Raw genomic sequence first — 14,666 nt, 5'->3', positions numbered from 1 at the left:
CTGAGGACATTTTTAGCAAAGGCCAGCTTAGGAGTACCCTAATTAAGTTAATAACAATGTACCTACCTATATAGTTTAAGTTGAAAAAATTTGTCTCTCAAAAGAAATTTCAATCGTCGTACTGTTGATATTTGGCTCTGTTGACTAATGAGTTTGCCGACCACTGGGTTAGCACCTCTGTCGCTGAAGGGTTCCATTCTAAACTGGGATCTCAGCCCAATCCTGGATCCAATAGCTGAATTTTCTCACAGCAGGTGGAGTGATTGCTTTCACAAACTGCCTTTATTTACTCCCTCAATATATGCAGGCTATGAAATGTCTCTTTTAGAACCCAGATGCACAGAGCTAAGACTGTTGCCTCAAAGGGACTGTTTGCAAATTGGGAGCTTAATGCAGTCCACAGGTGGGACAGGCATAAGGCTCTGCGCTGGCTTCCTATGTCTCTGCTGTGGTGCAGGAATCAGCTGAAGCCACTGCTGGAGTTCTTGTTAGCTTTCCTTTAAGAACGCTTTCCCCCTCAACTCACTTAAATGGTACTTTCCATAAAATGCCATGGGCAGTTTGTTTTCCATGAAAGAGCTATAATAACCTATTCCACCAAATCCACCTTGACCCCCTTCCTTCCTTCTAATGAAATGAGTTCTCATTTGTGCTGTTTGATCATGTTAGGTACACATTAAAAGTATACAAAGAATCTACATTTTCCACTGATAAAATCAACCATCGATGTCATTATACATTTAGTTTAGATGAAGTGTTCTTAATCAAACTCTCTTATTCTTGTCCCAAAGGAAAGGAATTTGCATTTTACAAAAACCTCTGACACAACCATATTTGTTTTATTTATGGAGGTAAGGGCATCTCTGATTACTTTCATGTTTCTCTGTTCAGAAAAGGTTAGAGCCATTTGTCAAAATAAAGCTTGTGCAGGGCATGCCCTTTTCAAACCTTTTTTTTTTTTTAGATTGGTTTGAGGATTTTTCCCTGGAATATCCTACATTAGAATACTCTCTATCTCTATGACATTAGGGGAATTAGTTTGCCATTTGAAGCCTAATTTTTTTATACCTAAAGGAGGTTAAATAATAATGCCGAACTCTATATAGTGGTTAGTTGGATTAAATAATATGTGTCAAGCTCTTAGCATAAAGCAATTGCTCCATAGTGGTAGCTATTTGATTACTTTTTAAATTTACCAAAATGTTACTAATGGTTATTTCTAGGTGAGGGGTGGGAAGGCGGTCTTTCTATTTGTTATTATTTTATGTTTTTATCACAATATCAATATATATAAAAGCCTAAGCGACCATTCAACCATTTGACCAGTAGCTATGATGCACACTGACCCCCAGGGGGCAGATGCTCAATGCACAGGCATGGGAACATGGAACAGACTTGATGAATCTCAGAGGAAAGGGGGCAGGGGGGAAGGTGGGAAGAGATTAACCAAAGATCTTATATGCAAACTAGAGGCCCAGTGCATGAATTCATGCACCGATGGGGTCCCTCAGCCTGGCCTACATGGATCGGGCAGAAACCAGCAGTCCGACACCCCCTGAGGGTCCCGGATTGTGAGAGGGCACAGGCCAGGCTGAGGGACCCCACCAGTGCACAAATCCATGCACCGGGTCTCTAGTATAATATATGCAATGTAAATGAACATGACTTTAACACAGTATGTATTTAATTACATAAAGAGTATATGAAAAAACATATATATTTACATGATATATATTCCTATCTTTTGCTTCCTGTCTCTAAACAAGTTTTATTTCTGATAACATTGATTCACTTTCATTGGACTCAAATGAGATAAAGAAGGCAAATAATGTTATCTTTTTGGCACAGAGGAAGAACATATGACTCTGAGAAATCCTCCAGTGGAATGCAGCTAGTCGATGTCATACTGACACTTGAACCCAAATTTCTAATTTGAAGTTCATTGTTAATTCTCAAGACTAAAAGAAAAAAACATACTAGATTTACCTTTCTTGGAATAATATGGGAAAAAAAATCAACTAAGTATTACAAATAATGAAGAGATTCCTGAATTCAAGGATTATATTAGCATTTTCTCTACTTTTTTCCCTTCTGGCTTTGATGTATGTCTAAAGTAAAAGCTCTCTTAGCCACTAGTACATGCCTAGTTTTTAACTGCTTCACCTAGAGTGCAAGCACCTATATCTGGACCAGACATGTTGTTTATTTAATAATATAGTTTATTAGCTTGTTTTGAGAGTGAGCATTGATTTAGGGGTCTTTATAATATTTCCAGAACTCCAGAGAAACCGTGGTACCTTTCTAAATTTTAGATTACGTAAGACTCTGAGGTCAATGAAAAGCTTTTTGGTACCTTTGGAGCAGAAACTGGGTATCCTTTGTTTTAAATCATTAAGAAGATTCAAACATACTTTATGCTAATTTAACCATGGAAATATAAAAGCAACTAAATTTCCTCCTCTTTTTCTTTCCTTCCACAGCTTAAAGGGAGCTGACGCTGGCAATGGGATCAGAGTGTTTGTGCCTGATATTGGGATGTTCATCGCTAGTCTGGCCATCTGGCTCATCTGCAGAAACATCGTTCAGAAACCAGTGACAGAAGAAGCAGCACAGTATAACCTGGAGTTTGAAAATGAAGAACTGGTAAATCTGACTTCATAAATCTTCCTTTGATTTCTGAGGGCCTTGACCCTTAACAGGTGTGGAAGCGGAATAGTCAGAGCTACATGTGCATAGTGCTGTATGCTTTACTGTGCTTGGCTTAAACCTGTGCGGTCCTGATGGGTCTGCATTCTCATCAACATCTTGTCTACAAGGAGACAGGTGTAGGGAATGAAAGTGTCACCCTTCTTGAGGCATTCATCCCCTATGGCCAGGGCTTGACCCAGTGTCCTGTTCACTCCCCCAAACTCATCTAATATTAGCTCAGATGGTTAACCTTTTACGGTTCATAGTACTATGGTCCATTGGTCTAGGTACCTAGGTTATTGCAAAATATTTAGAGAAGTAGTAACACCTGGTAGTTTTAGGAGAAAAACAATTAATTTCACCTTTAAGGGAAGCTTTTCGATCTGTGTACCTGTGCTCTTCAGGGAAAAGTTATGTAAATGAAGCGTGCTTTGGTCAAGTTATTTTAAAGTTCTCCAGAGAAAATATATATGCATTTGGAAAAGTATGAGAATTTTTTAAAGGTAAAATCAAAACAAAACACTGAGTAACATGTATGGTAACTTTGAGCTATGGTTTTTAAGGAGAAGGGTTTCAGGAGTAACTACTGAATCAGGGAACATGTCAGATTTCACTCCTTGGAGAATGATGCTTATCAGATAACATCTCACACTGTCCCCCAACCAGTGTCTGCTCCTTTGGGTTTCTTAATAAAATGCTACTTGCTCCTCATTTTTCTCTTTTCCAATTTGAGAGGCAGTAGAGCAGTTTTTAAAATTTCAAACCTAGGGTCCTCTTAGGATAATAGAAAGTAAAGTTGTATGGTATGAGTTGAGGCCAACCCACTCAAAGAAACAGTCCTTTTTGTGCCATTTGTGGCAGACAAGCATGCATAAATTACAAAGCTTCTTAGAGAAAGAACTTCCGCCTCCAGGGTCAGATGCTCTTTTCCCAGAGGACAGGGAAAACCTACATTGACCAACAGAAGGATGGATGTTAGGTTACAGTTAAGTTCATGCATTTGGTGAAGAAGGGACTCAAAGCTATTACAAAGACCAATTCTAAAATCAAGTTTCTGTCCTGGTTACACCCAATTCTCAAAGACAGACTCATGGTACCTCTCTCCCATTTGAGATTTGTTTAAGTACCTGTGCCCATCTATTATTAATCATATTATTTAATGATAATAAGAGGGATGGGTATTCTAAACATTACTTATTTGGGACTTTGAAAATACTGTCATTATTATGAGGCTGATATCCTCTCAGTTAAATTGGCTTTGGCCTAATTTAGATATTAACTTGTATTTTCTTAGCATATTTCAGCCTACCAGGTAGCCTGGGAGGAGCAGGCTGTAGTGTGAATCTTCTAAGATAAACCCACAAGGAAATTTTTTCTTGCATGTGAACAATCTGTCTTGATTCTGAAAAGAATAGAAGAACACGGCCAAAATACGCAGGGGAATTTATTTTATTCTGAAGGGCCTCACATACTTCCTGCTGCTTATAAATCTTGGCTTTTGCACTCTGGACTGTTTAGTTTTTGGAGGATCCTTTGACAGAATAGTGTTTCTTGGCATTGTTTCTTCTTTCATTTATCTCAGTAGAGAAATGGCAAGATTAATCCACTGGTGCCTGGGAGAATTCCTTTTCAAATCCAGCATTGTTTTAAAGTAGCAATTAATCCCTGGAGAGGACTCTTAAATCTCCCCTAATCTTCATGGACTTGATGATGAGCTCAAGTTTGCTGTTTCAAAGGGCATCACAAATCCAAGGATCCCCTGGAAAACCCTGGGTGAGGTGGAGACTGGCAGCAGGTGGGAGACTGACTTGCTCTTGCATTGGACAGAGAGGAGACCTCAGTAAGGGAACCAATTCCTCGTTGCCGTAGGAGGTTCTGTTTCATCTGACTCCTCTGTGGTCCTATTGGTTTGTTCATTTTAATTTAAAAGCACATCTAAAAATCAGGACTGGGAGAAAGATTCCTATTCCTAAATCTTCAAAAAAATGAGTTAGGTTATGAAAGTAAATTGTGTAGAAGAGGGTTCCCTGTGCAATGAAACACTATGTAATTTCACCAAACTGATACTGATCTTGTATATTTCTATACTTCTAACTTTATCTAGCTATTTAATGAGATTTCAGCCTTCTTTATGAAGCAAATGCTATTTTAATATAATGTTAAACCAAATTTATAAATGTCTATTTAAATAGGAATTTTAGTCATGATTTGGTGTGCTTAAAGAAAAATCTTCTAAATAGTCTAACAAATCAAATATGAAGGACAAAAAGAATATTCCAGTATAAGTCATCCACCACATGTTAAAACTTCAGGAATGCAACATTTTGGTCCTGCTAATATCATTTGGAAATTTGTTCTGAATCTCAAAAACTGCACCAGCCTTTCCAATACCCAACGTCCATTAGGCAACTGTGGCACCTACATTGTGCCACCTCCGATGACCAGCTGGGCAGTGCTTCGAAATTTTAGCTTTGAGATTCAAGTTATTATTTTTTTTTAAAGAAACAAAGAATGGAAGAAATCGACCTTTTTATTGTCGCCTTCTAATTAGGCATTTGGCATTTGCTCAGCTCTCCCCTGAGATTTAGTCCAAAGTCACCGGCTTTAAATTTTCTAGATCCTGTTTTTTCAGACATAGTCATCTGAAACATGGAACTATTCAGAACGATAAGAAGCTGGACGGCTGCCCAGTTGCCCTGCAAACCTTGTTACTTTTACTGCCTCTCAGGATCATTCTTAGAAACTGGGCAAGAATCACTGTCATATGTCCCCCAAAAGGCAGCACACTTGGTCTGCCTCTTCTGGGTTAAAGCCATTCATAATCAGGGCATAGCTTTTAATTCTAGTGATTTTAGATGCCATTAATTTAAATAAAGGAACATTTTTAATTGCAGGAAATCATTGTCCCACTGTCTTCAAGAAAGCTTCATTATTACAGTGTGAGTTTCACTGTGAGTATTTATTAGAGGGACTAGTTAGGCTTGGGTCCATGACTAACTTCGTAGCCCACAATGTCTACATCGCACTGGACATAAGGCATGGATTCCCACTCACCCTTTCTTCTGATAATGCACACCTGGGAGCTTACCAACATGACAGCCAGTCAAAGGCAGCATTGTCCCACAGAAGGGCAGGGATGTTATCATTATTTAAAATTTTATTTTTAAATTACAGTTTACATTCAATACTACTTTGTATTAGTTTCAAGTGCACAGCACAGTGGTTAGACAATCACATACTCTGCGCAGGGATCTCCCACCTGACACATACATAGTTGATACAATATTACCAACTCTCTTCACTATGCTGTACTTTATATTCCCAGGACTATTTTGTGACTCTCAGTACTTCTTAATCCCTTCACCTTTTTCACCTGATTCCTAACCCCTCATCCCTCTGGCAACCATTAATCTGTTCTCTGTACTTATGAGTCTTTTTCTATTTTGTTTATTCATTTATTTTATTCTGAGTGAAATCTAAGGCCCTACGTGACCCTCGTCTTACTGAATACCTCTCCATTCATAAATCTGCCTATCAGCGGTTCTCAACCTGTGGGTCGCGACCCCTTTGGCGGTTGAACGACCCTTTCACAGGGGTCGCCTAAGACCATCCTGCATATCAGATATTTACATTCCGATTCATATCAGTAGCAACATTACAGTTATGAAGTAGCAACGAAAATAATTTTATGGTTGGGTCACAACATGAGGAACTGTATTTAAAGGGCCAGAAGGTTGCGAACCACTGCTCTAGGTCTATCCATGCTGTCAAAATGGTATGATTTTATTCTTTTATGGCCAAGTAATGTTTCATTGCATATATGTACCACCACTTTTTTATCCACTTGTCTATTGACAGACACTTGGGCTGCTTCCATATCTTGGCTATCTATAATAATAAAAGCATTATATGCTAATTAGACCAGGCATCCTTCCGGATGTCCTTCTGGATGACCTTCCAGATGAAGCTGGGGCTGGGGAAGCCTGGGTCCCGGGTGCCAGAGGGAAGCCGGTGCCGGAAGCCCGGGGAAGGAAGGCCTACTCCTGCATAAATTTCATGCACTGAGCCTCTAGTTGTAAATAATGCTGCAATGAACACATGGGTGCATATATTCTTTCAAATTAGTATTTTGGGTTTCTTTGGATATATACACAGAGGTGGAATTGTTGAGTATAATGCAGTTCCATTTTGTATTTTTTGAGGAACCTCCATACTGTTTTCTATAGTGGCTGCACCAATCTGCATTCCCACCAACAGTGCACAAGGGTTCCCTTTTCCCCACATCCTCACCAACACTTGTTGTTTGTTGATTTATCCTAGAAGAAAACATAGGCAATAAAATCTCGGACATTTCTCATAGCAGTATTTTTTTCTGATATATCACCTCAAGCAAGGGAAAGAAAAGAAAAAAATAAACAAATGTCACTACATCAAACTAAAAACTTTTTTGCACAGCAAAAGAAACCATCAACAACATGAAAAGATAACCACTGAGTAGGAGAGCAGATTTGCCAAGGATACATCTGATAAGAGGATAATATCCAATATTTATAAAGAACTCATACAATTCAACACCAAAAAACCCCAAACAACCCAGTTAAAAAATGGGCAAAGGACCTGAATCGACACTTCTCCAAAGAGGACATACAGATGGCCAATAGACATATGAAAACATGCTCAAGGTCACTCTTATCAGAGAATGCAAACTAACACCACAATGAGATATCACCCCATACCTGTCAGAATGGCTGTCATTAATAAATTGACCTGGAAGTTTGTAAAGGTTCTGAGGCAGGGCCCATCCCAAACCTAATAAATCGGCATCTCTGGGAGGTAGGAGAAGGTGTGAGGTGGTAGTAGGACAATTTTTTTTAAAGCTCCCTACATCATGTCCTCCTGGCTAACCTAACTAGTTACCGTCTGCTAACTCAGCTTGCCTTTTCCTGTCCTTCATTAAACTTTCATTGCTCCATAGAAGGTGGTGGAAAGCATACATCTGCATACTCACTTTTCCAAATGAAGCAGGGGACTATTTAAACAGCTCTTTCAAGTTTGGATAAAGAATTTTCCTAAAACAAGTGTAGCAACAGAATAAAATATTTGCTTTATCATGTGGTGCAATGCTACCACATGAGACTTACATAACATGCATGACACCACAGAAACAAGTGCCTTTCTCTCCCGGATTGCTTGCTCCCCCGGCGCTCTGGGGGTCACATTTATCTCCCACAGTCAGTCACAACACTTGCCTCTTTCTGCCTTGGGCTCTTCTGTTGAGATGAGCCCATTCTGGTAAGATAAATTGTTAACTTTTAATAATAAACAATGAATAAACAACTCCTGAAAAATGTACTTCAGAAGAATACTCCCTTTTCCTCCCAGTTCTTTTGACTCATTATTTGTGACTTTGATAAACTTTCATTGAAATGTCCCCAATCAGTTCGTTTTAACCATGCAGAAGAGGACCATGGACTCAGCTGCACGAAAAGCTCCCATCGAACATCTGAAACCTAAAGGAGGCTCCACAGATAAATCACTTCAGTGTATTTTCCAATGAAGGGAGTCTGCCTTGGATATGAGTCAAACAAAGTAGTTCTGATTTTGCCTCGTCAGCTGACTGTGGAATCAGCGGCTCTGTGGTGGCAGATGTCAGCCAGTGTGTGAACGCTGAGCCGGTTGCTTCAGAGACACCCATGGCAGCTCTGTATTCCTGCAGGCCCTGGATTCCCTCCCAGAATTTATGTTTTAGGGAATTTGGATGAAGTTTGGGAATCTACCCTCTTAAAGATTCCTAGGTGATCCTTAGTATTTGTTACAACCTGGGTTGAACCTTTTAGTGCTTGGAGGTAAAGAAATATGGATGTTTGGGTTTGACCAAAAGTAATTTATTGTGTCTTTCAAATGTGAGTGGAAATGACCACTAATGACTGTTGGGGACGGGGCGACAGGAGAGGCAACAGTGAGATGAGATGCAGGGGCTGCTTTGTGTTTAGGCTGATCCCGTTCAGAGAGGATCGGAGCCGCACGCAACTAAATCCACACCACTTAGAGCTTCCTCTCATGACATAAGAGGCGCGATCATAAGGGATGTGGGTGTGCACTGGCCGTAGTTGCTCAGTGGTTAGAGCATTGGCCTATGCACTGGAAGGTCATGGGTTTGATACCTGGTCAAGGGCACATACCTGGGTTGCAGGTTTAATTCTCGGGAAGCAACCAATCATTGTGTCTCTCTCACATGGATGTTTCTCTCTCTCTCTCTCTCTCTCATTCCCCCTACCCCCCTTCTATCCTCTCTAAAAATCAATGGGAAAAATCCTCAGGTGAAGATTAATCAGTACAAAAAACAAGTACAAACAAACAAAAACTAACAAACAAAAAAGATGTGGAAGAGATGTGGGTGCATTTTGAAGTCAGTTACTTTTAAAGAAGGCTTGGTAAAGGATTTACATTTCTTCAGCTAAGTTTTAGATTTATGGACAATAATGATATGTAATATTTTATGTGGCTTTTTAAACTGTAAAGGGTTCTGCTGGTCTTTAATTTCTAAGACAGCGTAGGAACCAGGGGAACTAAATCAGTATTTATAGCTACCCCTTCTTAGCTTCAAGGCCAGAATCAAGTTGTATTCAAATGCAGGGACGAATTACAACCGTGACCAGCATGGCGGCTTGTTAGTAAATACGTGGGAGCAGGCCAGTGCTCTGCCCGAGAGGCTGTGTTTATACTGCACCCAAGGAATCATTTAGGGGAAGAAAGCCTGCCTGTTAATAAGCCAGATGATGTGACTAATGGCAGTGCTGGCCCCGGCTTGGACGGTAGGGGCTCACAAAGTCAAACACAGCTCACTTTCGGCTCTCTCTCAGCTTGAAAGCTTTAGAAAGCATTTCCAACGGAGGGCCTCAGGGATTTTGGTACAAAAATGCCGAAAAACCTCAAATACAGTGGTATGTTTATAAAAATCGCAGGGGCCCTAGTCCCGCCTAAGAGAGGTCGGGGAAATGCATTTGTTTAACCTCACAAAGTTCTTGACCAGAGATTTTTACTCGATTTAATCTACATCCGTAGCAATTCTATAATTGAATAATAAGTCATTTATTATGAAAGTTATGAGTGTGTTTCTAACTGTGACCCAGGCAGCTCTGGCTATGTTCTCTCTCTCTGTCTCCTTTTTCAAGTGCAGTGACTGAAGGTTTTGGCCAGGTTTCCTTCATCCAGGAGGATTTTTAATGCATTGCTCACCCGTCCCCCCCACACACACACACATGATTTCCTGCAGGTGATGTTTCTCGGCAAAGAGATGAGGATAAGGTTGGATGGACAGACTCGTTCCAGGGTGGGGCAGCAACTCTGAAATCTCATCAGACCCCTGCCTTTAAAGCCGTCCACATGCCAGTGAACCTCGAATAAACGTCTCCTGCTTTGCCCTCTCCAGCGCTCCAGATTGCTATACTAGCTGTCCACTGACACCTCCAACAGGACTGCTGAAAGGCATCTCAGAGTTGAATTTCCACAATCCACTCATTATTGTCCCATCTCATCCATGAAGACAAAACTATTGGAACTATCTTTGATTCCCCTCTATCCCTCCTCCCTCTACATTAGCTTACATTCCTGCTGACTGGAACTCCAAGACACACTGCAAAGACACTGCAAAAACTCTCTTCAGCTCCATAACTCCCCTCTCCTCAACCACAGCAGTAACCTCCCTTGGGATTCCCTTGTGAAATAGATCATCAAACCCCTCCTTAGGTGAAGTGATTGATAATCAAAATCCTGCTAAGGCGGGTTCCAGAGAAGTGAAGTGTGGGGGAAGGAGCTAAGTCTTAGTGTTTCTTTGTAAAGTAAATGTGGGTTGGCAGGAATGTGTTTTTCTAAGGGGAGCTGGTGAGGCATGTAGATTTGCTGATGGTGTGTTCCAGGAGAAAGGGAGCACACGGTGATGCAGGGGAGAGGGGAGGCGGGCCGGGGCTGTCCTCTTTGGTGTCCCAGCATGTACAGCTCATCCACAGCCACAGGAGGGAGGGATCTGAGTGTCTGCTCCACAGGTGGGCTTTATTTTTATTTTTTAAGTATAGTTGGTATATAATACTGTATTGGTTATAGTAGTTTCAGTGTACAATATAGTGATTTGACATTTTTATACCTTATAATGTTGTCACCCCACTAATTCTAGTGATCACCTGTCACCAAGCAAACTTATCACAATATTATTGACTCTAGTCCCATTCACCTGTTCACCCATCGCCCACCAATTGCTTTCTGGTAACCATCCCTTTGGTCTCTGTTTCTATCAGTCTATTGTTGCTTTGTTTGTTTGTTGGTTTTATGTGTGTTTTTTAGATTCCACATGTAAGTGAAACCATATGATATTTGTCTTTCTTTGCCTGACTTATTTCATCTAACATAATACCCTCTAGATCAGGGGTGGGCAAACTTTTTGACTCGAGGGCCACAATGGGTTCTTAAACTGGACCGGAGGGCCGGAACAAAAGCGTGGATGGAGTGTTTGTGTGAACTAATATAAATTCAAAGTAAACATCATTACATAAAAGGGTTTTTTTTTTTAGTTTTATTCATTTCAAACGGGCCGGATCCGGCCCGCGGGCCGTAGTTTGCCCACGGCTGCTCTAGATCCATCCATGTTGTCACAAATGGCAAGATTTCATTTTTTTATTTCTGTGTAATATTCCATTGGGTGTATGTGGAATATTATCTATCTATCATCTATCAATTTCTTTATCTATCATCTATTGATTGACATTGGGTAGCTTCCATATCTTGGCTATCTTTTATATATATAAAAAGCCAGTGACTGGAAAGCCATAACCAGAATGACCGGTCGCTATAATGCCCACTGCAGCCAGAGAACCGGCCCAATCAGGGGGCGGGGCAGGCCAGCCAACCTCCCATGACCCCTACCCCCGGACAGCTCTGCCCCTGATCAGCCTACCCCCAATCAGCCCCCACCACCCTGATCGGCCCACAGCCCCTTCCCCTAGCCACCTCTGCCCCCAATTGACCACCCCCCCCCCCCCAATCGGGGGGGGGGCCAGCTGGCCCACCACCCACAGCCCTTCCCCACAGCTGGCCCTGCCCCCAACCACCCCTCCAACTCTAATCGGGGGCAGGGCCTGCCGGCCAATTGCCCGCAGCCCCTCCCCCGAGCTGGCCAGGCCCTAATTGGGCCCTGATCAGGGCGGGCTGGCCAGCCAACATCCCGCTGTCTCCTCCTCCTGACAGGCCCGGCCCCGATCCACCAATCCACCAATTAGGGCCGGGCCGGCCGGACCCCACCTGTGCATGAATTCATGCACTGCGCCTCTAGTTATAAATAATGCTACAGTGAACATAGGAGTGCATATGTCTTTTTGAATTAGTGTTCTTATTTTCTTTGGATAAATACCCGGAAGTGGAATTGCTGGTGGGCTTTAGATAGGTGGGCTGATGAACTGGCCTGAGCTCACCCCTCTTCTCTCAGTGAAGTAGGAAGTAGGGTCATCAGCTGACAAGGGGAAGGATAAGGAGGTGTAGAGAAGTAGTTCGGGGGACATATGCCTTCTTTCTGAACACACCATGGACCTTGACCAGCTCTTTCCTCTGCCTGGAATGCTCTTACCTAGGGTTTCTCACGTGGCTTGTGACATTGTACATTCAGATCTTAGCTTAAATGTCACCTCCTCAGAGAGGCTCCCCTGACCTCAGAATCTAAAATAGCCACCCTGTTACTCACAATCACATCACCCTATTTTAATTCTCTGATTAGCATATATCACTGTGAGATATTTAGGTTGTTTATTTTTTACTTATTTACATTTTTATTGCTTCATCTTTCACTAGAGATACTAGCACACAATAGGCCTTGAACAGATAGAAAAATCTTAATGAATAAGCATGAGAAATTACTTTTCCTTCGGGAAAAATACAAATGTGCCATGATGGAATACGATAAAACCAGATTTGGGTGTATCAACTTGAATAGGCCTGGAATTAAATGTGTGTGTGTGTGTGTGTGTGTGTGTGTGTGTGTGTGCGTGCACATGCGTTCCCATGTGTGGTGGGGTACATTAGCAACCAACTTAAGATGCAAGTGGTCGTACTCTCCTAGGCAAACAGAGGATCCCTCAGTCCTCAAGTCCACTCAGCTCTTGAACTTTATCTAGGTGCAGATAAAGTTCAAGTGCTGAGAGGACTTGTGCCCAGTGCCAGTGAATTCAGACATAGTTAGAGGTCCAGATACCATCAGTGAACATTATGTAAATATCTAAACTGAGTGTATCAAAGAAAGACCTTTAAAATGGGAAAATGGAGAGGCCAGGCTCTCCTCTTTAAGCCTTAAATAGATGTGTGAACTGGGCCTAAAAACCCCGCTGGCTCTGCAGCCAGCGTCTAGAGCCAATCTGGCTAAGAACAGGAAGTCTGTCAGCCCAGGGGCACATGCAAACAAAGTTTCAAAAGTCTGAAACAGCCTCCTTTTGTCTTAAAGTGATGGTTTATATTACAATTCCTCTACGAAAATCCTAACCCTTCTAGGGAAAGATTCTAATTTGCCAAAAAATAAAAAAATTCCTATGCAGTCTTTACAAATAAGACAAATAAAAAGACCCTCATATACCTAGTTTAAAATAATGCATGGAAATATATTTATATTCTGCACATGTGTTTCTTCCCTAAATTTCTAATGATTGTACTGCGGTGCTGAGTTGTCCAGAATTGAACCAGTGTATCATTCTCTAAGAATAAGGGAGGCAGTGACTGTATATTTAGCCAAGTAGCCCAAGACCACTCATCCTCCCGTGGTCAGGAAATACTAACATAGTGAACAAAGGTAAACTTCAGGAGAAAAAGGATTTTCTACGCAGCGATGTAACTCACCCTTTCAGTTAAAGCCACGGGTACTTCAACCTCCCATCACCTTGCTGGCAAAGTCTGTGAATTTGCGGAACCAAATGCAGATTGATGAAAGCTAAGATTATTAAAAGATGTTTCGGACAGTTTCTTGTTCCACCCATAAAAGATGAGCTCTTGTAGGTAAGATGACATGCTATTAGGGGCCTATGATTAGTGATGTTTCCTGGTTACTTCTCCAGGGGAGGTTAGAGCTCCTCAGGAATTATCAGAGCCCTGGCAGGGTCATAAGTGGTTCTCTGCGTCTTTTCCCAGATTTGTGAAATCACCGCATTCTCTGACCCATAAATTACAAACTATGTCATCTGCTGGGTGGATAGGCAGAGTTTGGGACTACAGTGTTTTCTGTTTTGCTTTTGTTTGTTTGTTTTTTATTTAGGCTGGAGGAGAAAAACTAGATCCAGAAGAGGCACTGATCTATGAAGAGGGTTTAGACGAAGGAGATGGTGTTGAAGGCGAGATGGAAGAAAGCACAAAACTGAAAATCTTCCGCAGGTTTGCCTTTGTGGCTTCCAAGCTGAAGGAGTTTATTGGCAACATGATAACCACCGCTGGAAAAGTAGTTGTGACAATTTTACTGGGTTCATCAGGTGAGACTTTCCAGTCCTGGGTGGAGCACAAATGACTCTGGCGAATCATGAAAGAAATGGTGGAAGAGAAAATAAAGAAGGAAATAATTCTATTCCATGACACCAATATAATAGCTGGAGCTTTTGTAAAAGAGGCCACATGTACAAACCACACACATGCAAGTCATTTTTCCCGTGCAGTTCTAGTTTTTATATTTTAGATAGTTTCTGTTAACTTCTGTAAAGCAATCGTTTTCTCTATCTGTTACGTGACATCATTTTCTATGTGTATATCAGAAAAACAACCATTCTTCCTCAGAGCCTGTGAATGGTGACCTGGGACAATGAATAATTTTAGTGTACAGGTGCCTCTGAGAGCCTGTCTGTATACATTGATTCATCAGTAATCATAACTTAACTCTCCAGGATTTACTGTTTTTCTTCCTAAGTTACATTGCAATCTTCCAGCACAGACACTCACTTCCTTTAAATTTTGACTATATA

General features: G+C 41.4%; 1 protein-coding gene across 1 annotated transcript in view; it reads left to right on the top strand.

Annotated features, from left to right (window-relative positions):
• The window catches only part of PIEZO2 (piezo-type mechanosensitive ion channel component 2), a 290,522-nt gene that overhangs the window by 132,327 nt on the left and 143,529 nt on the right, over positions 1 to 14,666 (top strand). The window contains exons 5-6 of the mRNA XM_014540247.1: positions 2,481 to 2,643; positions 13,973 to 14,183. Coding sequence (XP_014395733.1) covers positions 2,481 to 2,643; positions 13,973 to 14,183 — 374 coding nt within the window. The remainder of the gene's footprint in view (positions 1 to 2,480; positions 2,644 to 13,972; positions 14,184 to 14,666) is intronic.

Source organism: Myotis brandtii, unplaced genomic scaffold (genome assembly GCF_000412655.1).
Source record: "Myotis brandtii unplaced genomic scaffold, ASM41265v1 scaffold240, whole genome shotgun sequence".
Taxonomy (NCBI): Eukaryota; Metazoa; Chordata; class Mammalia; order Chiroptera; family Vespertilionidae; genus Myotis; species Myotis brandtii.
This window is presented reverse-complemented; position numbering and strand designations above follow the sequence as displayed.